The sequence below is a fragment of the Balaenoptera physalus genome, assembly GCF_965194825.1.
Source record: "Balaenoptera physalus genome assembly, chromosome: 3".
Taxonomy (NCBI): domain Eukaryota; kingdom Metazoa; phylum Chordata; class Mammalia; order Artiodactyla; family Balaenopteridae; genus Balaenoptera; species Balaenoptera physalus.
The window spans coordinates 160,916,894-160,942,544 of NC_138890.1; the positions used below are offsets into that span (position 1 = coordinate 160,916,894).

A 25,651-nucleotide genomic window follows, 5' to 3' on the forward strand; every position below is an offset into this window, starting at 1 on the left:
AATTTTATGTTTTCTGCTTTATTGAGGTATAATTGACAAATAGGAATTGCATATATGTAAGGTGTACAACTTGATGTTTTGATGTATGTGTACATTGTCAAATGATCACTATGGTCAAGCTTATTAACATATCTATCACCTCACATAGTTACCATTTTCTTTTTTCCTTCCTTTTTTTAATGTGTGTGTGTATGTAGTGAGAAGACTTAAGATCTACCCTCTTAGCAAATTTCAAGTATGCAATACAGTATTGTTTACCATAGTCACTTTGCAGTACATTAAATCTACAAAACTCATTCATCTTGCATAACTGAAACTTTGTATCCTTTTCCAACACCTCCTCATTTTCTCTCTCCCTGCCCTACCCCTGGCAGCCACCATTGTATTCTCTGTTTTAGGAGTTCGAATATTTTAGATTCCACATATAAGTAAGATAATGCAGTATTTGTTTTTCTGTGTCTGGCTTATTTTCCTTAGTATAATGCCCTCCAGGTTCACCCATGTTGTTGCAAATGGCAGGATTTCCTTCTTATTTTAAGGCTGAAATATAACTATATCTGTATCACATTTTCCTTATCTATTCATCTCTCCGTGGACATTTAGGTTGTTTCAAATATATAACTGAAAAAATTCAAAGATGAAAAGATGATGAATTATATATGTTTCCTCAGAAATCATTACAGGCACAACATCTGCTGCCTAAAATCAATGTAGCAAGAGATAGGGATTTAAACATTTTATCTATAATAATAAAAGTAATGCTACCATAATTAAAATTAATAATGTAATTAAAATTGCATGGTGGGGGAGAGATATTGGGAGGTAATGTAGATGCAGTGCATTCTTCATCTTTAATTATATCAATGACAATTTTCAATTGTGATACAATCAGAACATTTTAAATTAAAATGAAAGAACAAATATTAGGGCAAAGAAAATATTGCTACTTTTAATAGTAGATCTGGTAGGAGTAGGTATGGGACTAAGACATAAAGAGGATTTTAACTTTATATTTGTATTGTTATGTTTTATTTTTGGTTACTGTAAAATATGGAGACTGTGCTATTAAAATATTTAAAAATCAATTTTTCAGCTAACTGGTGATAAAGAAATTGAAATTATTATATTTCCTCGATGATTGATATTCATGACTGAATGTCAGTTGTTTATGTGAGTGGATATGTATACATATATTTACAAAAATATATATAATATATAGCATATACTTTATAATCTTCTATTAAACACTTCTGAAAAATTATTGCAACTTTTGTGGCAAAGAAGGACAAAATATTTCTGTCCCTGGTATTCTGTTTGGTAGTAATTTTTTCATAGTTTATTGGTTTTGATTTTATTTCTGCTTTTCTTTTTATCATTGAATGAAAATTCAGCTTAAATAATAGTGTGTTATTCAGAAAAATGCTGAATTTGTTAATAACTTTTATTTTTTAAATGGAATACTTGGTAAAGCATGAGCATTAAAGCAACTTATACAAATTCTAATTTTTGATAAGAAATTGATATAAAATCAGCAATTATGCAGTGGACTTGATTATCACACATGCTAAACTAGGGAATACTTTAAGAAGTATTGAATTACTGTTCCTCTATATCTGTAAATAAATAGATTGATAGATAGAGTGTATATATGTATGAATTTTCCTCCACGTTAAAAACATTCTCCCCGAAAGTCTCACTTTTAAATTTTGCATAAAATAGACAGCTCTCCAAATGATATACTTGTCACATTCCAATATGTTAAGTAATTTCAAGTTATTGAATGTAAAGAACACCCAGATTCTCATTTGAAAGTAGTAACTCTATTAGAGTCAAGTACAGAACCTAATCTTTATATTTGGTAAAGTATAGTCATTATCCAGAAAAGAAATGAAGGATACTTGGTGAGAAACTTGTTAATACCTTCTGTATGCATTGGCGCTTAATCAGGAAAATCAAATCCACTGTCATTTAGTTCAATAGAAGGGACTGAGTCTGTGGAACAAGTTACAAAAATGGTAGGAGAAATGAAAGGCCACATGGTGAACTGTGAGGCAACCACTGAAGGAACTGAGCATCCTTATGGCTGGGACGGTGGTGTTACCTGACCCAGGAGCTGGGTTTTAGTGGACAGACATGGGAAACACTAATCAATGTCAATGACAGGTGTTAGATTCCTACAAACAGCAGAACAGGGTAGGAAAGGAATGTGAGAGCAACATGCAAATGGATTTAGAAGATATGTAAGACTGGTGGGGATATGATAGTCAAGTCACTTTTTACTGCAACCGTTTACTCTGTACAGAAATCAAGAGAATTGTGAGCATTCTATAATGCTACAGAAGTACATCACTGGTGTCGGTACTTGGAGATTTCTTCCCCCGAAGTATTTTATATACAGCCTCTGCTGACAAAATATATTTACTGACTTGGCCTTTGGCTATGGTGCGTATGTGGGGTGAAATATAATGCTGCCTCTCTACAAGTAGATGCATCTGGACAGCTATTACATACCACCAAGGAAACAGACAAGAACAAGGCAGAAGATCTTGTGACTATTAACACTCAACAGATCATGGCTGAATGGAGCGATGGCATATATGGGAAAGAACGTCACAGCAAAACAGATAGGACCAGCTTGAATTCTGCCTTCTCAAATTGTCAACTATATAACCTTTATGAACCTCGATGCTCCCACCTGTAAAATGGCATTGGGTGTAATTTTCTCAATAGATTTATCTTATTATTAAATTAAATGACATATACCAGAGGGATCCCACATTACTGGCACTAAATACATATTATTTCCTTAATTTTTTCATTTATGGAATATGATAAAAAGTTTACTTGAGTAATGTCAGATCTCACATTAGGTAGTTCCATAAAAAGGATCGAATTGAAAGAACACAGAAACTAACAATAGCTGTGATTGAAAATATACAATTAGAATAATGAATTCTGCTCTGTTACCCAGATGTTTCATAAGTGTACTTGCAGAGGATTTTTTTTAATCCAGTGACTCTTGGGTGAATACTCAAGGCTTTACAAAATTACACGATGACTGGAATACTGTGCTATTTCTCTGTTGGTGAAATTACAGCCCTCCTGTGAGGAATGAAATTTAAGTTGTATCTTGATGACTATTACTTTTTCACAGTCCCTGGAAAAATCTTCTGGGAATTAAGCCCTAAGAGATTCCTTCAGAGAGATACTCTCAGCCTTCATAAATCTCCAGCTTATTTTTACTTAGAGTTCTTGCTCAATGTTAATTCACTTGAGATTTTAACAGAGCTGTGAACCCTGACAAGTCATGCATAATGATTTGCAATCTCAGAGAATATTTGCTTGGTATTAAAATGCCTTATTAAATATTTCAAATTGATCTTCGGAGACTTTCGGGAAAGTCCCCTCTGTTTCTCATTGATATGTAATGTTACAAAATGTGTGCTGTTTATAAAACAGTAGTACAAAAAGAAACCACATGGAAAGACTGACACAGGGCAGTCCCAAAAGGAAACAAGACAAGTTTTATTGTAGAAAAGAGATCTTGAAACCTTTTGTATGTACTTGATTCTTTTCAGATTTGTTTCAAACATCAGCTGAGAGGCTCTAATCCCTAGCTCGGGATTAGCTAAGTGTGCACCGTAGGAAATATTTAATGTGAAAATATTGTACACTAAATAGCCGATGAAACTTTAAGATGCAATGTTTCTGTGGTTATTGTTTTTAATGAAAACAGTTGTAAAAATTAAAAACGCTTATATAGCACTTTTTAAAATTTTCTTCGATTGGAAGCCAGTTATGTAGGGAAGGGACTGTTGGTTTAATATCTATTGACCAAATCCGTATAATAATTTCCAGAGAAAATTAGATACTTATTTTAATATTCTAGTGGAATAATGGACTTTTAGGTATCTTTTTGTATTTTTCTTTGGAAATCTAACACTGTAGAGGATAATAATTTTCTCTCTTCTATTATGTACACAGTTAGGGCCCATAGCATGAATAAAGGAATTGAATTGTCCAATATGGGATACTTTTCTCAGACATAGATATATCCATGCCGATAATTTCTTTTTCACTTAAACTTTTAACCAGGAATAAAAAAGTCTTTATTAAAATGACCAATGTAACTAATTAATTTACTTAGAATGCTAATAGGTGGATCACTAGTAATGCTTAATATTCAGAAAAAAAATCAAATACCATTAATTCCTACCTAATTTAATTTTTTCTAATTGTGAGATTAACTTTTGATTTTATCTCCTTTTTGATGTATCTGGCATCAAATAGTCTAGGATATTATCCATCATTTTTTTCTTGGCTTGTAACTTCAGACTCTTGTCCAGAGTCAAAGAACAACAGTAAATTCTGAGAATAAATGTCACTTCCTTCCACTGCAGCCGTAGCACAAAGTATCAGTTTGCTAGGGCTGCTTGCACCAAAGGACCACAAACTCGGTAGCTTAAGCAACACAAGTTTATTGTATCACTGTTCCTGAAGCTAGATGCCTGAGGTCAAGGTATCAGCAGGGCCATGTTCCCTCTTCAAGCGCTGGGGAAGCATCTGTTCCAACCCTCTCCTCCAGCTTCTGGTGCTTTGCGGGCAGTCTTTGACTTACCTTGGCTTGTGCAAGTATCACCTTGATCACTGCCTTCATCTTCACATAATGTACTTCCTCTGTGTGTGTATGTGTGTGTGTGTGTGTGTGTCTGTCTGTCTCCCTCTAAATTTCCTGTTTTTATAAGGACACCAGTCATGTTAGGGTAGGGGCCCAAACTACTGCAGTGTGACTTCATCTTAATTAATTACATCTATAATGACCCTATTTCCTAATAAAATCACCTCTTAAAGCACTGGAGTTCAGAAATTCAACATATGAACTTTGAGGGAAAACAATCCAACTCATAACACACACCCTGAGGCGTTTTATGTTTTTATTATTTATATATTTCTAATTTAAAAAAAAAAAGCTTTTTTTTCCATAATGTAAAAGAACTTCCAAAAGCACCAATGGTTCTTAAAACGTTCCCATCAAACCTTCAAATAAACAAGAAAATAAAATAAGTATAATGTTTTCCTTTTGGTTTAGAACTCCTTGGTAGGGAATCTTTGAACAATTTATTTTTCACCCCTGCTATTTAACTCACTCCTGCTGTATTCTGGGGCAGGTTGATTTTTGGTTGAGTTGTGCTGTGCATATACCTATGCTCTCTTCAACCAGCAATCTGTTTACTCAGAGTGGCAGACTGATACCTTCAGATGCCACCAAATACAATGATAGAGGTAATTTACTGTTCTTTGCTTTACACACAGATAGAATTGCCCACTACCCTTGCGACCAATGGTACAGAGGTGTCTGTGATTGATAATGACCATACTTTTTGACCACGGTAGAGAGTTAGTATATCTTCTTTCTCTCCTCTGGAACTCTTTTCTGCTCTGCCCACTTCTTTTTGGTACTTTAAACCATCACTTAGTCAACACCACCATACTACCTCTATTTCTTTTCTTCCTCCTTTTCTCCTTTTTCTTTATTTCATTTGTCACTCCACTCATGCATCGCAGCTTTCACTTAATAAGCCTGGGCTTTTAAAGACAGCTCAAGCCAAGCAGAGCACTCTTTCTTTCCTGTGGTGGTCCAGCCTGTCAGAGTAAATGACGTGTGATCTTGCACTATTTGCCTTTTCTTCATGGAATGGTTGCTTTGGGGCTACAGTTTAGACATTAAAATTATTTAGACCTAAATCACTATTGTAAGGCCACAGCAAGTTTTAAAACCTGAGCATTTTATAACTGTGGTTTCTTAAAAGATGGCCATTATTTTACTGCTTTCTAGCTATACTGTTGTTTTTTTTTTTTTTTGAATCCTAGTAATTCTTGTATGCCCGGTATGATCAGCATTTTTCCTATAAGATCAAAGATTTGACTGGTATAATTTTATAACATTTTAACCATAGTATGGGCTTTTTTACACATTTTAGAGTCTGACCTGGGTACCTACTACAGATTTTAATTTCTTCAATGAGGTACCAAATGAAAATGCCTCCCTCCTAAACCAACATTTTTGGGTAAATATCTACCTACTGGTATTCTCTGAACAAGTTGGAGAGATGAATATGGGTATGGAACAGGTGTTGAGAAGTCACAGCAGAAGTGTTTAATGTTCTATAGTAATTATTATACTTAGTCATGGAAGAGGTAGTCTACATGTGACTAGCTCTGAAAAGTTTATCAAGCCAGAAATCATAGTGCTATAATGAGAAAAATTATGGTACACATCCAAGCCCAAATAAGGCTCTCTAAGAATGGACTAACAGTGAAGCAAGAAGATATACATTTTAAACTTTAAAATTTGAGGTCATCATAGATTCACATGCATTCATGAGAAACGATATAGATTTCTTGTACCCTTTACCCAGTTTTACCCCATGCTAACATCCTGCAAAATATCCAATATAAAACAATATCATAACCAGGTTATTGAAATTATTTACCAATTTTATTTAGATTTCCCTAGTTTTACCTGTGTGTGTATGTATGTGTTTAGTTCGCACGTATCCATAATCAAAATACTGACCAATTCCAGCATCATCATTATCTCTCATGTTGCCCTTTTATGACCAAACCCACCCCTTTCCACTCCTTGTTTCCCGACTCTGGCAACTACTAATCTGTCATCCATTTCTAAAATTGCATCACTTCAAGAATGTTAAATAAATGGAATCATACAGTATATAGCCTTTGAGGACTGTCTTTTCCCCTCCTGGGTATGATTCCCTGAAGAATTTATCCAAGTTAGTGCATATATTAATATTCTGTTCATTTTTATTGCTAAGTAGTATTCCATAGTAATACTGTACCATGGTTTGTTTAACCATTTTCCCATTGAAGGATATCTGGGCTTCTTCCAGTTTGGTGCTACTAAGAATAATGTTGCTGTGAATATTTGTAAATAGGCTTTTATGTGAGCGTATATTTTTATTACTTTAGCATAAATGCCCAAGAGTACAATTTGCTGGATTGTATGGTAAATGTATGTTTGTTTATTTAAGAATTTTCTAAACTTACATTTCCACCAGCAGTGTATGAAAGGCCTAATTTCCTGCCAGAATTTGGTGTCACCATTATGTTTTATTATCCACAATTAGAAATTTCTCTTAGGTATAAACAGTCCTTTTCTTCTGAGTGTGCATAATTACTAGTTATATTTTTGCTTAGCATCTCAATATAAAAATACTATTTAGAGGCCAAAATCATGGCACTTTATTAAAAATCTATATACAGTCATCCCTCAGTATCTGAAAGGAATTGGTTCCAGGACCCCCGTGGACACCAGAACCTGCAGATACTCAAGTCCCGTAGCTGGCCCTCCATATCCATATCCGTGAGTTCCATATCCAGAAATTCAGCCACTGCAGATCATAACATAGTACACAATCAGCAGTTGGTTGCATTCGTGGATGTGGAACCATATATATGGAGGGCCAACTGTACATTTATGTTCTGCTAATAAGGATTGTCAAATGAACTTGACATACTAAGTCTATTAACTTTCTAGGATCCTTTGAAGGTACAGAAAAAGTTTTGCTTAAAGTTGTGTCTGAATTCCAACATAGAAGTAAAAACTTTGTAGTTAAGTAGATATTAGACCCTTAGTAGGTGTGTCAGACCTAAATCATAGACTTAATTATTAAAAGTAAAAACTGAAAATTGTCAGTACCCCCAGCATTGTTCAAGAGTCAACTGTACACTCTCAAAATACTTTTGATTTTTATCCCCAGTTAACACCTGTTTGATTCTTGAGCATTGACCTAACCCGACACTGATTATGTGAGGGTTAAAAGAGACCCATTATAATGGTATCAGCATATAAAGAATCACATTAAACTATCTGAAACCAAACACTCCATTCTGGGCTCTCATTTAAGACAATTAGTGGCACAGAAAGAAAGCAGGGACCGTGTTTGAGAGAGAAATCTAAGAAGTACAAGAAATTATCACTCTCCATAAGTATTTCAGCGTTACCTTTTTCTGTGTACAAATTAATCATGTGTTTAATGCCATCACACACTAAAATTTGTTTTCCTGAATGCACAGGTACCTCTGTTCTACAGGTGACAGCCACTGATGCAGATGACCCTACCTATGGAAACAGTGCTCGGGTGGTTTACAGCATTCTCCAGGGACAGCCCTACTTCTCTGTAGACCCTAAAACAGGTTAGTGTCTTTATGGATAATTTGTGTGCAGATGCATGCTACAGTAAAAGAAAGCAATATTTTCATGTCTGTGTACTCTTCTACATTAGATATTGTTATTTTAGCACATTAAAAAATGCCCTCAAAAAAAAAATGCCCTCACTTTTTCTAAAACAATGTGATTGAATAATTGAAGATAAATTAACTGCTCTCCTTAATATTTGATTATCCATCATTTATATCCATACCAGTAAAATGCTTCTTATCTTTGCATATTTCTGTGACATTTAAATAAATGCTGTCTATTTAAAACAGAGGTTACATAACGCTTCAGCCCTCAAGTATTGTGTTACGTAAAACAGATTAACTGAGAATAAAGCCAAACACATGTAAGCATTTGTTAAGGAAAAATATGAATTCTGCTCCACCTCTTCTCTCTTTCTGTAGCCAAAATAATCATATCATATTATATTATGTGATGCCAAAATGAAAATGAAGGATACTCAAAAATTCATTTTAGGGCTATGTTATAGCAGCATAGTCTAAAAAACACAAAAACTCATGGCCTTATTGACAAACAATTTGTAAATAGAAACTTGGCTAAAGCTAAATATAAACCCATTATTAATGTAACTAAATGTTCAGTATGAAATGTTTCAAGTTTAATAAACAGTTTCAAGAACGTACACAATCAGGAGACACAGATGGAGCAGAGAGAGGTCCAGGATGTTCCAGCAGCTTCCTGGATCCTTTCTGGTCACGTGAGATGCATTCTGAATCAAGTTAACATGTGGGATCTTCAAGTAAAGGGCACTGCCACATAACTAACACAGAAGAGTCATATTTGGTCATAAATATCCCCTCATCCTCATATTGTTACATAGCATACAACAATTTTTCAGGGAACCCTGCTCAGTAAGTCTACAGGTTACAGTTTATTAACCATTGTCTCAGACGGTGAGATACATCAGCTGAAACGATGCTATGGACAATCAGACTCCAATAGTTAAGCCATTAGATTGCTAGGAGGATTGTCATTATCATGTTTACAAGAAGGTGCCTTCTTTCTTTCCCTGGTGCACTCCAACACAAAGTACACTGGCACGAAGAGGTCTCAGACATACTGCTTAACCCCTGAAATTTCTATAATTTAAGAAGAAAAGAATGAAAAAGGTGTATAGATATAGATATGTAAATGAAGAATATACACATATATATATCCACGTATTATATGCATTACAATTATAAAATGAATTATAATATTTAATTAAGTGAAATAAAAAATAAGAATTGGGAGATAATAAAAACAAACAACATAATGTGACCTAAAGTGAGTATGAGATATATACATTCTTGTAGTACTAAGCTATTACTGAATAGTTAGAAAAAAATTGTTTATTAACCGAATAATCAAAATTCTGGGGCAAAAATTATATATCTATATATATATACATATATATACACATATATACATATATACGTGTATGTATAATGCATATATGTATATATATACGTATATATATGTACATGTTGTTCTGGTAGGAGACTTTTAAATTAATTGAAAATATTTTTTATTGAGGTGTATTTGACATATAACACTGTAAATTTAAGGGGTACAAAATGTTGATTTAATGCACTTACATATTGTAATATGGTTGCCATTGTAGTGATAGAAAATCTTAAGCCACATCATTACTTGACAATAGCATTGCTCATTTTGTGGTACTTTCCCAATAACCATGGTTCTTTTATATATGAAAGATGTGTATTTCTCACTTTAAATATGCATCTTCCTGAAGGAAAGAAATGAGGAGACCATTCCAGTTACCTTGTTTTAGGATTACATACACACAAACACATGTTCATGCATGCACACACGTGCACACATACATGGATTTACTCAACTGTCCTTATAGAAAGCCAAATTTTTGTTTATACATAAATATTATATTTACTTAATAGAACATGGCTAGGGTATAGACATCTTATGTGGGTTTTAAAACTTTCCACACACTTCTTGATCTTCTTTAATACCAAATACCAAATTCTGTGTGTTAGTGTATGTCTGAGTCATCTGTCTGAGTGTTTGCATGTGTTGGTGTGAGCACATGCAGGTAGGTGTGTGTGTGTGTGTGCATGCATATTTACTTTGGACAAAGAAAGCAGGCCACTGAGGACAAGATTTGACTAGTGTTAGACTCTGCTGTAGTTTGTGTTTTAGTGAAGCAAATACATCAAACACAATATTCAAATAAAAATTGCATTTGGTTGTACATATTTATTATGGGTTAATTAAGTACTTCAGTAAACAAAAATAATTATCTGAAATATAAATAAGCTGCTATTCAGGTACTGCTCTATTGAAATGATCTTTGCTCCTACAATTTTTTGTTCCTTTCTTTAAGCAAAATGATTTATTGAATGAAGTGTATGCCTCCACGTTGATATGTTTTAATTTCAATATTGTATTGTCTGAAGCATCATGGGAGTCTATGGATATATGCTCTACTACAAAGATTGTTTAAATATGCAAATCTCTTAGCCTGTTGTCTGTAGAAAGTGCTAAGAGCAATTAGAAAACAAAATGCTGAGTATTCTCTTCAAAGCTAAGACTTTTTTGGTAATTTAAGCTTAAAAGACCTCTTACAAGTCAATTAAACATCCTTAGAACTAATGGATTTAGTGAAAATTGTGCCTTAAATAACTGGAATAAAATACAAACATACCTAGAACTAAGGAATCAGTTGCTATAGATGAGATGTTATATAATAAATGTTGGGATAATAGTTACTTAAAAATGTACATTTTAATAGTAATACTTTAATTCTATCATCTCATTTGGCATGACTATATTATAACGTTTCCAATTAGTACTTTCGATGAAGATGAATTATAATAAATCAGAACTTTTGTGCCCAAATAGAGTTGTGAGTGATTATGGTTAAGGTCAGGACTTTGGATTGCCTTGTTTCCATTATGTTAAAAGGTACATCTTGGTACTTAACCTGATTTTCCAATGACAAGCTGCCAATGAGGCCTTGCTTCCTATTATATTAACTATGTATGAATTGCTGTATCCAGAGAAAATAATTTTGTGGCTCTTGAGTTACTATACTATACACAATTTGTTTAATAAGGTATGTATTGTTTTCTACTGGAATCCCATTAATCAATATGATGAAACATAAATCTTGTGAATAATTTATTGTTTCAAATAAGTTTTGTTGCGGAAACTATTTCATGATGTTTGCTTAATGTATAACGACAAAAGAGGAATACCCATTAATGAGTGATTTAACATTAACTACTATTTGAAAGATACAGAAGACTATGAAAAAATAACTGAGATGACAATGAATTGTAAAAGACATATAATATTTCCGGCCAGACTCATGTAGAAATCGTGTTAATGTAGGCTTTATGAGGATAATTCTACTTAAATACATTCATTTTAATTCAGCAAGAAAACACTTTTAGAGTTATTATATGGAGGAACCATTTTAATGTTCATGAAAACTACTAACCCTAAGCAAAGTAGTTTGAGGAAGGCAGCTGAGTAAGAAAGCCATATGAAGTGGTCAGAGAACTGAAGTGAAGAGAAATCTGGGCTTATGGTTGTTTATTAACATGACTCAAATCTCAATCGTACTCTAGTTAATACACTGTCAACTGCTTTAAAAATAAATCTGTATGTACAAGGACTCTTTGCTTCTTTAGAAACTACGAAATTTAGGTCAGGAGGTGATAACAGAAGCTTGATGATTGAGTTGCTATAAAATAACTACTTCCCTTGACTTAGGTGGAAGACAAAACCAGAAACCTACCATGTTTCTTTCCAGGGTCTTAGAATGGAGGATTCACAAAGGGCAGGTATGAGGTTTTTAAATGAGAATGCATATCTTTGAATGGTCGTGGTATTTATAGCCACTTGATGATTTTCTCCACTAGCTGTTTCATAGTCCACAGCTTATGAATTACTTCTTGTTATTTTAGCTGGTACATATATGTTAACGTATGCCTGTACCTATTTCACATGGGAATGTGTTGAATCTTCCTTATGGTCAATTCAGGAAACATGAAAACCTGGATTAAAACCTGATGTCAGGGAAAACAAGGGTATGCAGGTTTACAAAATCCTATTTATTCTTTATTTACAACCGCTTACAGCACTAGCAGTGGTGAATACCAGCTCTTTTGACCATAATTAATATGAAACATAAATCAGTGATAGTCAATGATGGATTCTGCGTAAATGAAACTCATAGTGGTTTTTTGCCACACACCTAATAAAGACTATTGACACATTTATGCAGTTTAATATAGATGCACTTATATTTTAAATTGTGAATCATTTTTCATACAATATTAATTTTTACTTATTTAAAATGAATATTTAATTAGAAAATATAGTAGCTTAAAACATTTCTGTTGATAAATTCTACATTTGATTTTCAGATACATACGAATAGTAATACTAGAAAGACTACCTTTTAATTATATATATATATATATATTTTTTTTTTTTCCGTTTTCTTTTTTTTCTTCTTTTTTTTTTCCACACACACACACACACACACACACACTGTATTTTATTTTTACAAGAGATAAATAGACTGACACCAAGCATTGTACATGGATGACCACAACAAAAGCAACAACGATTGCAATTACCAAACATGAAACACACTCATACTATGTCATAATATTGACATTCAGTCCAGTAATCCATTAATTATATATCGATACAAAGAACATACCAGATTTTTTTCAACACTTCTAGTTCACTTTAGTACTTGAATGTTTCTGTGACATGATGTTAAAAAAAGGGTAGACGTTGGGTTTCAAATCTCTTGTCTGTCAAACCTTTCTGCGTTAATGACATGCATTCCACAGGGAACAGGGCAGTTGACATCAAATAAAATGCACTACACCTAGTGATGCCTATTGGTTCTAAAGGCACAAATAATATTACTACTTATTTTTAAAAGGCATTATTGTAAATATAATAAAGAAATATTTAATTGGCCTTCCTATGAAAACAAATAAATATTTAGTCATGTTATAGTTTAATTAGTATAGTGAAGTAATTCATATTTATTATTTTTCCAAAATACCAAGGATTATTCCAAAATGACTTGGGAATACTTCATGGTCAAATCTTAGGATGTACTTAGTATCATAGTAAATTGATCAAGCTACTTAAATTTTATGTTCTAGTTTCCTTGTATATATATGTATAATGTAATGACGATTCCAGTGAGGAGGGTAATGCAATGCTCTTACTTAATCCAGTCATTGGAAAAACATAGGTACTCAGTAAGGTTCTCTCATTTTTCTCTCTTTCCTTTAACATTGACAAGAATTTCCAAAATTACTATATAGTTCACCATGATGAGTTTGAAAGAGTCCATCTAAAGTAGAAAAAGCAAGATTTCATTTGGAAGAATATTTTTAGTCCAAATAACTACACAAAATTTTAAAAAGTAAGAGTTCCACTATTAAATCTTACGTAAATTCCTTTTCCAAAATTTCAAGAAAGTTGTGTTTATAAATATTATTTTTTCTTGCTTATTGTAATTTTTTAATTTAGTTTTGAAATTTCCTATTTTTATCACTTTTAATTCTCCACTAAAATTATTAATCTAGTCTTTTTAAAAAAAGTCTTTTTTGGAGTATAATTGCATTACAATGTTGTGTTAGTTTCTGCTGTGAATCAACTATATGTATACATATATCCCTATTTCCCTTCCCTATTGAGCCTCCTTCTCACCCTCCCTAACCCACCCCACTAGGCGGTCACAAAGCACTGAACTGACATCCCTGTGCTATGCAGCTGCTTCCCACTAGCGATTTTACATTTGGTGGTGCATATATGTCAATGCTACTCTCTCACTTCAGCCCAGTTTACCCTTCCCCCTCCCCATATCCTCAAGTCCATTCTCTATGTCTGCATCTTTATTCCTGTCCTGCCCCTAGGTTCATCAGCAGCATTTTTTTTTTTTTTTAGATTCCATATATATGTGTTAGCATACAGTATTTGTTTTTCTCTTTCTGACTTACTTCACTCTGTATGACAGACTCTAGGACCAGCCACCTTACTACAAATAACTCAATTTTATTTCTTTTTATGGCTGAGTAATATTCCATTGTATACATGTGCCACATCTTCTTTATCCATTCATCTGTCGATGGACACTTAGCTTGCTTCCATATCCTGGCTATTGTAAATAGTGCTGTAATGAATATTGTGGTACATATCTCTTTTTGAATTATGGTTTTCTCAGGGTATATGCCCAGTAGTGGGATTGCTGGGTCATATGGTAGTTCTGTTTTTAGTTTTTTACGGGACCTGCATACTGTTCTCCATAGTGGCTGTATCAATTTACATTCCCACCAACAGTGCAAGAGGGTTCCCTTTTCTCCACACCCTCTCCAGCTTTTACTGTTTGTAGATTTTTTGATGATGGCCATTCTGACCGGTGTGAGAAAATACCTCATTGTGGTTTTTTTACTTTCTTTTTTTTAACATCTTTATTGGCATATAATTGCTTTACAATGGTGTGTTAGGTTCTACTTTATAGCAAAGTGAATCAGCTATACATATACATATATCCCCATATGTCCTCCCTCCTGCATCTCCCTCCCACCCTCCCTATCCCACCCCTCTAGGTGGACACAAAGCACCGAGCTGATCTCCCTGTGCTATGTGGCTGCTTCCCACTAGCTATGTATTTTACATATGGTAGTATATATAAGTCCAAGCCACTCTCTCACTTCGTCCCAGCTTACCCTTCCCCCTCCCTGTGTCCTCAAGTCCATTCCCTACATCTGTGTCTTTATTCCTGTCCTGCCCCTAGATTCTTCAGAACAATTTTTTTTTTTTAGATTACATATATATGTGTTGGCATATGGTATTTATTTTTCTCATTCTGACTTACTTCACTCTGTATGACAGACTCTAGGTCCATCCACCTTACTACAAATAACTCAATTTCATTTCATTTTATGGTGGAATAATATTCCATTGTATACATGTGCCACATCTTCTTTATCCATTCATCTGTCAATGGACATTTAGGTTGCTTCCATGTCCTAGCTATTGTAAATAGTGCTGCAGTGAATATCGTGGTACATGTCTCTTTTGAATTATGGTTTTCTCAGGGTATATGCCCAGTAGTGGGATTGCTGGGTCATATGGTAGTTCTATTTTTAGTTTTTTAAGGGACCTCCATACTGTTCTCCATAGTGGCTGTATCAATTTACATTCCCACCAACAGTGCAAGAGGGTTCCCTTTTCTCCACACCCTCTCCAGCTTTTATTGTTTGTAGATTTTTTGATGATGGCCATTCTGACCGGTGTGAGAAGATACCTCATTGTGGTTTTGATTTGCATTTCACTAATGATTAGTGATATTGAGTGTCCTTTCATGTGTTTGTTGGCAATCTGTATATCTTCTTTGGAGAAATGTCTGTTTAGGTCTTCTGCCCATTTTTGGATTGGGTTGTTTGTTTTTTTGATATGGAGCTGCATGAGCTGCTTGTATATTTTGGAGCTTAATCCTTTGTCAGTTGCTTCATTTGCAAATATTTTCTCCCATTCTGTGGTTTGCCTTTTTGTCTTGTTTATGGTTTCCTTTGCTGTGCAAAAGTTTTTTAAGTTTCACTAGGTCCCATTTGTTTATTTTTGTTTTTATATCCTTTTCTCTAGGAGGTGGGTCAAAAAGGATCTTGCTGTGATTTATGTCATAGAGTGTTCTGCCTATGTTTTCCTCTAAGAGGTTTATAGTGTCTGGCCTTACATTTAGGTCTTTAATCCATTTTGAGTTTATTTTTGTGTATGGTGTTAAGGAGTGTTCTAACTTCATTCTTTTACATGTAGCTGTTCAATTTTCCCAGCACTAATTATTGAAGAGGCTGTCTTTTCTCTATTGTATATTCTTGCCTCCTTTATCAAAGATAAGGTGACCATATGTGCGTGGGTTTATCTCTGGGCTTTCTATCCTGTTGCATTGATCTGTATTTCTGTTTTGGTGCCAGAACCATAGTGTCTTGATTACTGTAGCTTTGTAGTATAGTCTGAAGTTAGGGAGCCTGATTCTTCCAGCTGAGTTTTTCTTTCTCATGATTGCTTTGGCTATTCAGGGTCTTTTGTGTTTCCATGCAAATTATAAAATTTTTAGTTCTAGTTCTGTGAAAAATGCCATTGGTAGTTTGATAGGGATTGCACTGAATCTGTAGATTACTTTGGGTAGTATAGTCATTTTCACAATGTTGATTCTTCCAGTCCAAGAACATGGTATGTCTCTCCAGTGTCTTATATTTTTCTGCATACAGGTGTTTTGTGTCCTTTGATAGGTTTATTCCTAAGTATTTTATTCTTTTTGTTGAAATGGTAAATGGGAGTGTTTCCTTAAGTTCTCTCTCAGATTTTTCATCATTAGTGTATGGGAAGGAAGGAGATTTATGTGCTTTAACTTTGTCTCCTGCTGCATTACCTAATTCATTGATTAGCTCTAGTAGTTTTCTGATAGCATCTTTAAGATTCTCTGTGTATAGTATCATGTCATCTGCAAACAGTGACACTTTTACTTCTTCGTTTCCGATTTGGATTCCTTTTATTTCTTTTCCTTCTCTGATTGCTGTGGCTAAAACTTCCAAAAGTATGTTGAATAATAGTGATGAGAGTGGGCAACTTTGTCTTGCTCCTGATCTTAGTGGAAATGTTTTAAGCTTTTCACCATTGAGAATGATGTTGGCTGTGGGTTTGCCATATAACGGCTTTATTATGTTGAGGTAATTTCCTTCTATCCCTACTTTCTGGAGAGTTTTCATCATAAATTGGTGTTTAATTTTGTCAAAAGTTTTTTATGCATCTGTTGAGATTATCATGTGGTTTTATCCTTCATTTTTTTAAATATGGTGTATCACATTGATTGATTTGCATATATTGAAGAGTCCTTGCATTCCTGGGATAAACCCCACTTGATCATGGTGTATGATCCATTTAATGTGCTGTTGGATTCTGTTTGCTAGTATTTTGTTGAGGATTTTTACATCTATGTTCATCAGTGATATTGGTGTGTAGTTTTCTTTTTTTGTGGCATCTTTGTCTGGTTTTGGCATCAGCGTGATGGTGGCATGGTAGAATGAGTTTGGGAGTGTCTATATTTTTGAAGAGTTTGAGAAGGGTAGGTGTAAGCTCGTCTCTAAATGTTTGATAGAATTCACCTGTGAAGGCATCTTGCCCTGGGCTTTCGTTTGTTTGAAGATTTTTAATCACAGTCTCAATATCAATGCTTGTGATTGGTCTGTTCATATTTTCTGTTTCCTCCTGGTTCAGTTTTAGAAGGTTCTACTGTTCTAAGAATTTGTCCATTTCAATGAGGTTATCCATTGTATTGGCATATAGTTGCATCTAGTAATCTCTCATGATTCTTTATATTTCTGCAGTGTCAGTTGTTACTTCTCCTTTTTCATTTCTAATTATGTTGACTTAAGTCTTCTCCCTTCTTTTCTTGATGGGTCTGGCTAATAGTTTATCAATTTTGTTGATCTTCTCAAAGAACCAGCTTTTAGTTTTGTTGATCTTTGCTATCGTTTCCTTCAGTTCTTTTTCATTTATCTCTGATCTGATCTTTATGATTTCTTTCCTTCTTGTAACTTTGGGTTTTTTTTTTTTGTTGTTCTTCTTTCTCTAATTGCTTTAGGTGTAAGGTTAGGTTGTTTATTTGAGATGTTTCTTGTTTCTTGAGGTAGGATTGTATTGCTCTAAACTTCCCTCTTAGAACTGCTTTTGCTGTATCCTATATGTTTTGGGTATTCGTGTTTACATTGTCATTTGTTTCTAAGTGTTCATTGATTTCCTCTTTGACTTCCTCATGACCCCTTGCTTATTTAGTAGTGTATTGTTTAGCCTCCATGTGTTTTTATATTTTACATTGTTTTTTCCTGTAATTGCTCTCTGGTCTCATAGCATTGTGGTCAGGAAAGATACCTGATACAATTTCAATTTTCTTAAGTTTACCAAGGCTTGATTTGTGATCCAAGATATGACCTGTCCTGGAGAATGTTCCGTGAGCCCTTGAGAAGAAAGTGTATTCTTTTGTTTTTAGCTGGAATCTCCTATAAATATCAATTAAATCCACCTTGTTTAATGTGTCATTTAAAGCCTGTGTTTCCTTATTTATTTTCATTTTGGATGATCTGTCCGTTGGTGATAGTGGGGTGTTAAAGTCCCCTAAAGTCCCCTGTTGTTACTGTCAATTTCCCCTTTTATGGCTGTTAGCATTTGTCTTAAGTATTGAAATGCTCCCATGTTGGTTGCATTGTAATTGTAAACAAATATTTACAATTGTTATATCGTCTTCTTGGATTGATCCCTTGATCATTATGTAATGTCCTTCTTTGTCTCTTGTAATAGTCTTTATTTTAAAGTCTATTTGTCTGATATGAGAATTTCTACTCCAGCTTTCTTTTGATTTCCGTTTGCATGCAATATCTTTTTCCATCCCCTCACTTTCAGTCTGCCCCTAGGTCTGAAGTGAGTCTCCTGTAGACAGCATCTATATATATGTTTTGTTTTTGTATCCATTCAGCCAGTCTTTGTCTTTTGGTTGGAGCATTTAATCCATTTACATTTAAGGTAATTATTGATATGTATGTTCCTATTACCATTTTCTCAATTGTTTTGGGCTTGTTATTGTAGGTCTTTTCCTTCTCTTGTGTTTCCTGCCTAGGGAAGTTCCTTTAGCATTTGTTGTATAGCTGGTTTGGTAGTGCTGAATTCTCTTAACTTTTGCTTGTCTGTAAAGGTTTTAATTTTTCTGTCAAATTTGAATGAGATCCTTGCTGGGTAGAGTAATCTTGGTTGTACGTTTTTCCCTTTCAACACTTTAAATATGTCCTCCCACTCCCTTCTGGCTTGCAGAGTTTCTGCTGAAAGATCAGCTGTTAACCTTATGAGGATTCCCTTTTATGTTATTTGTTGCTTTTCCCTTGCTGCTTTTAATATTTTTACTTTGTATTTAATTTTTGATAGTTTGATTAATACATGTCTCGGCAGGTTTCTCCTTGGATTTATTCTGTATGGGACTCTCTGTGCTTCCTGGAGTTGATTGAGTATTTCCTTTCCCATGTTTGGGAAGTTTTCAACTATAATCTCTTCAAATATTTTCTCAGTCCCTTTCTTTTTCTCTTCTTTTCTGGGACCCCTATAATTCGAATGTTGGTGCATTTAACGTTGTCCCATAGGTCTCTGAGACTATCCTCAATTCTTTTCATTCTTTTATCTTTATTCTGCTCTGAGGCTGTTATTTCCACTATTTTATCTTCCAGGTCACTTATCTGTTCTTCTGCCTCAATTATTCTGCTATTGATTCCTTCTAGAGATTTTTTTAATTTCATATATTGTGTTGTTCATCATTGTTTGCTCTTTAGTTCTTCTAGGTCCTTGTTAAACGTTTCTTGTATTTTCTCCATTCTATTTCCAAGATTTTGGATCATCTTTACTATCATTACTTTGAATTCTTTTTCAGGTAGACTGCTTATTTCCTCTTCATTTGTTTGGTTTGGTGGGTTTTTACTTTGCTCCTTCATCTGTTGCATATTTCTCTGTTTTCTCATTTTGCATAACTTACTGTGTTTGGAGTCTCCTTTTCTCAGGCTGCATGTTCGTAGTTCCCATTGTTTTTGGTGTCTGCCCCCAGTGGGTGAGGTTGGTTCAGTGGCTTGTGTTGGCTTCCTGGTGGAGAGGGCTGGTGTCTGTGTTCTGGTGGGTGGTGCTGAATCTTGTCCTTCTGTTGGTCATGGCCACGTCTGGTGTTGTGTTTTGGGGTGTTTGTAAACTTAGTATGACTTTCGGCAGCCTCTCTGCTAATGGGTGGGCTTGTGTTCCTGTCTTGCTAGTTTGGCATGGAGCATCCAGCACTGGAGCTTCCTGGCCATTGGCTGATGCTGGGTCTTAGCGTTGAGACGGAGATCTCTGAGAGAGCTCTTGCCGATTGATATTACATGGGGCCTGGTGGTCTCTGATGGTCCAATGTCCTGGACTTGGCTGTCCCACCTCAGAGGCTCAGGCCTGACACCCAGCCAGAGCACTAAGACCCTGCCAGCCACATGGCTCAGAAGAAAAGGAAGAAAAAAAAAAAGAAAAGAAATAAAAAAGAACACATAAGACCCCAAACCAAAAGGTAAAAGCATAACTAAACAGACAAAATCACACTAAGAAAGATACACACACAATCATAAGAAGAAAACAAACAAACAACAACAAAAAACAAACAGTCAGAATCGCAGAACAAATGGTAAAAGCAAACCTAAAGAGACAAAAATCACACAAAAAAACATACATATACACACTCACAAAAAGAGAAAAAAGGAAAAAAATAATAAAAAATAATAAAATTTTAAAAAATTAGATTAAAAAAATTAAAAAAAAGAAGAGATCAACCAAACCAATAAACAAATCCACCAGTGATAACAAGCACTAAAAACTAAACTAAGATATACATAAAAACCAGAAACAAATCAGAGACAACAAGCAAACCCCAAGTCTACAGTTGCTCCCAAAGTCTACCACCTCAATTTTGGGAACATTCGTTGTATATTCAGGTATTCCACAGATGCAGTGTTCATTAAGTTGACTGTGGGGTTTTAATCTGCTGCTCCTGCAGCTGAATGGAGAAATCTCCCTTTCTCCTTTTTGTTTGCACAGCTCCTGGGGTTCAGCTTTGGATTGGCCCTGCCTCAGCATGTCGGTCACCTGGGGGCATCTGCTTCCCACCCAGACAGGAGGACGTTAAAGGAGCGGCTGATTAGGGGGCTCTGGCTCACTCAGGCTGGGGGGAGGGAGGGATACTCTAGTTATAATTGGAATACGGGGCGAGCCTTTGGCAGCAGAGGCCAACATGACATTGCAACAGCCTGAGGCATGCCATATGTTCTCCCAGGGAAGTTGTCCCTGGATCACGGGACTCTGATAGTGGCTTGCTGCACCGGCTCTTGGGAGGGGAGGTGTGGACAGTGACCTGTGCTTGCACACAGGATTCTTGGTGGCTGCAGCAGCAGCGTTAACATTCCATGCCTGTCTCTGGGGTTGAAGTTGATAGCCACGGCTCACACCCATCTCTGGAGCTCATTTAGGCAGTGCTCTGCCTTCTGTGGGCAGATAGGGAAGGGATCTGCTCTCCTTGCACACCCTGAAACAATGGTCTCATGCCTCTTAGGCAGCTCCAGACTTTTCCCCAGACTCCCTCCCAGCTAGCTGTGATGCACTGGCCCCCTCAGGCTGTGTTCACGCACCCAACCCCAGTCCTCTCCCTGGGATCTGACCTCCGAAGCCCGAGCCTCAGCTCCCAGCCCCCGCCCGCCCTGGCGGGTGAGCAGACAAGCGTCTCAGGCTGGTGAGTGCTGGTCGGCACCGATCCTCTGTGCGGGAATCTCTCCGCTTTGCCCTCCACACCCCTGTTGTTGCACTCTCCTCCATGACTCTGAAGCTCCCCCCTCCGCCACCCACAGTCTCTGCCCGCAAAGGGCCTTCCTAGTGTGTGGAAACTTTTCCTCCTTCACAGCTCCCTCCCAGAGGTGCAGGTCCCGTCCCTATTCTTTTGTCTGTTTTTCCTTTTTTTCTTTTGCCCTACCCAGGTACGTGGGGAGTTTCTTGCCTTTTGGGAGGTCTGAGGTCTTCTGCCAGCGTTCAGTAGGTGTTCTGTAGGAGTTGTTCCACATGTAGATGAATTTTTGATGTATTTGTGGGGAGAAAGGTGATCTCCACGTCTTACTCCTCCACCATCTTGAAGGTCTCCCCTATACATATTTTTAATAAGAGAAAAATGCTTTTAGAAAATGTGGAATGGTAATTTAAAGGGAAATAAATTAGGCAAAATAACTAGCCTTTTAGCTTAAATATGACTGTCCCAACTCAGAATAGTGTCTCTAGATGAGGCAAAGTGGCATGCTTACTGTGAAGTAATTGTTTTTAATGCTTAGGTCTTAACCAATAATAGCTTTGATTCTCAAAAATTAGCTTTTCTTAACTTCTTGTAGTAGAAATCAATCAGCTATGAAAAAAGCACTTAGTGGAGGGCCTCAATGCATTTCCTAGGATGTAACTGAAAACAAAGTTTGTAACATTCTTCAGTCTGCATGATGTAATTAAATACATCAACAATTTTGGTTCTATTTAACCTCAGTATTTAACTTCAAATGTATTTCATTTCAAAAATGAACAAAAAAATGTTTGTAGAAGATCATGATGTATGTTTGGTTAAAAGATGTAAAGCCTCTTTAAATGTTTTATAGATTTCAATATTAATTTTTCATAATTCTATATGAAAATCTACTTGCATACAGTTTTTCCCCAAAACTATATTTTATGTTTATTAATAACTAAGAAGTTAAAACATTTAATTATGGCCCACAATATCTGTAGAAGGTAGAGTATTCCACAGTAGAATATGTTTTGTCAGTTTTTCTCCTTCATAGCCCATCCCTAATTCATATAATAACAATAATAATAATTGCATAAACAAAAATTTTCAAATAATTTTCCTATGATTGAGTACATAACACACAAAAATATTAATTGGTAATCCCAATGCTAAAAAATTCCCCTCTTTTAGAGAAAAATTCAATGCAGTAATTCAAAGCTGTGTCATATCATCAATTTGCTGAAAGAAATATTGTCATACTTTGTCTTCTTCCGGAAAGAATTCTAAAGAGTTCCTGAACTGCAGCAGAGTGTATGGGGATTAACAACACAAGAAGTCCATTTTATATAGTATTTAAGAAATAGTTAATGCACTATGGTAGACACAAGTGGTTGTCCACTCAATACTGATTTCTTACTTTGCTGATCCTATCAGAACTCTGATTTTCTGTGTAGTGACATAACTCAGTTAAAAAATTAGATTTCCTAGCCTCCCCACAGCTTCTGTGACCCAGTTCTGTTCAGTGAGATATAAAGGAGAGACCACTGGGGGTTTTTAGGAAAGTTTTGTTATCTCTATATAGGTGCCAGTGCTTCCTCTTTTGGTCTTTCAATCTTCTAGATTTAAGTAGCATTGACATATATATACTACCAAATGTAAAATAGATAGTTAGTGGGAAGCAGCTGCATAGCACAGGGAGATCAGCTTTGTGCTTTGTGACCACCTAGAGGGGTGGGATAAGGAGGGTGGGAGGGAGACAGAAGAGGGAGGGGATATGGGTATATATGTATACATATAGCTGACTCACTTTGTTATATAGCAGAAACAAACACAACATTGTAAAGCAATTATACCCCAATAAAGATGTTAAAAAAAAAACAAAAAACATGTAATTGTTGGCAGTACGGTAGCAATTTTGTGATCATGCAACAAGTACACAAGATAAAAGTTACATGCAAAACACTGCGGAACAAAAGGCTGGCAGGGTTGTCACTCTGGATATGTTATTTTTATGTACAGGCACATTCAATGCTGATAGCTGGATCTTTGTGAAATGTGCTTTGCAGGACGATAAATCACCTTGATAGCACAGTGCACTGCCCAGGCAGGTGTAGAGCAGGCTCCCCGAGATGACGTTCATTCCTCTCAATCCAAAATCCATGATCCACAGAGAGCACACTTCTCTCTGTGTATGAGTAACCATTTTACAGTTCTCGTACCAGTACTAAACTGGAAAAGGAAATTTGTCATACTGGCTTAAGTTAAATATCAAAAGTTATACTAAAAGTTGATATTTGTGACATCAGAGAATGGAACCAAAGGCAGTTTTCTCTGATACTCCATTGAGAATGCATATTTGAAAAAAAAAAAAAAATTACCGTCGTCTTGAAGTAGCAAAGTATTTTAAAGACACTATAGATGTCCGATAACTCTCCTTCTCAATAGCAAGGATATCATCATGTCCTATGACATGAACAAAATTAATAATATCTATTGAATTGAATTGCTATGGGTATAGTTCTCACGAAACAAAATTATAGATTAGTGTTCTGTGTTAGTCAGTTAAACTGTTTGTTTTAGCCTTAGATAGATTCATATAATTGAATGGGCTTAAATTGGACACCTAAGTGAATTTCATAGTATGTAAATTAAACTGAAATAAAGCTGTTGAACAAAGAAACAAAGAAATGAAACCAATTGAATCTGCCTTTTCACAAATATCAAATTCTTGTAACAAAGTTTACTAGCTGTTACCAGGAAGGGAAAACAATAATTTCACTGACTGTAAAATAGAAGTGATAGGAAATGATAGGAATCACTGTTGGTTAATTAGAACATGTTTTATACTATTTCTTCCTGGTAAAAAAAAAAAACACATAGATTTATCTTCTTTTGTACTTCACTCTGTGTATCCTGCTCAATAGCGACTGTTGCAGAAAATGCCAGGAATTAATACATTGGTATCTTGAGTCCTATTAGCTGCATGGTAATTAATTTTTGAATACTGAATAGATGGATGACAGGAAATATTCCAATTGTATTGTTTAATCTTTAAACCTCATTAAGCATCATCTATGGAATGCAGTCACCAAGCAATTCAATTTTTCTCCGTATATTTATATTTATTCTAAGAGGCTATTTCTTCCCCTGAAATGTACTGCAATCACGCTGAATTCCTTAGATTTTCTCCTAATCAAATATCTTAGATATTTAAAATGAAATCTAGACTGCCTTAGGATAATATTATTTCTTTCTGTCTATTTATCTATCTATCTAGTATCTATTATAATATGATTGCTAATGTAGTGATATTTATCACATGACATAAATATGGTACAGGATTATCTATATTCACTATACTGTGCATTGGATTTCTAGGGCTTATTTACTACTTGTTACAAGTTTGTACCCTTAAAGACCATCACTCTTATCCCCTCAGCCCCTCCATCCCCTGGTAACCACCATTTTACTCCCTGTTTTTTACAAGTTTAATGTTTTTAGATTTTGCACATAAGTGATGTTATGACAGCTCCTTTAAGATGTGGACATGACTGTGTTTTTGTTGCCCTCCAAACCAGATCCCACATAGTGACTTACACTTGGAAATATGTTTCTAGTTGTCTTTACTCAGGAGATATATTATCTAACTGTAACTACAAAATTAAGTCTATAAAAGTTCTGTAGAAAAAAATGATTTTTTTATCGCGAATTTGATTTTATGTAATTGTTATTTTTATTACACTTTCTAACGTGTGCCTCATCTTTGGTCTTCTATAAACATCTTTTTAAAATTTTTCTATTTCTGTCAGTCATGTAAGCTTATAGTTTAGGATCTTTCTTAAATGAATGACAGAAAATTAGTATCTAACTGCTGTTAGAAAACTAAGTATTTGGGGGAATCATCCTAAAAAAAAATCATTAGTGAGTTGCAAGATCACAAAGAAAACTATTCCTGACAAATAAAAGCAACATATTTAATATGTATATAGTTGAAAAATGAATTCCTAGAATGCAAACTCCTTGAGAAT

The 25,651-nt window shown here is 35.1% G+C and overlaps 1 protein-coding gene across 8 annotated transcripts in view; it reads left to right on the forward strand.

Annotated features, from left to right (window-relative positions):
• The window catches only part of CDH18 (cadherin 18), a 988,723-nt gene that overhangs the window by 761,454 nt on the left and 201,618 nt on the right, over positions 1–25,651 (forward strand). For all 8 annotated transcript variants that reach the window (XM_082453751.1, XM_082453750.1, XM_082453747.1 and 5 more), the window contains one exon: positions 8,098–8,217. In XM_082453751.1, coding sequence (XP_082309877.1) covers positions 8,098–8,217 — 120 coding nt within the window. The remainder of the gene's footprint in view (positions 1–8,097; positions 8,218–25,651) is intronic.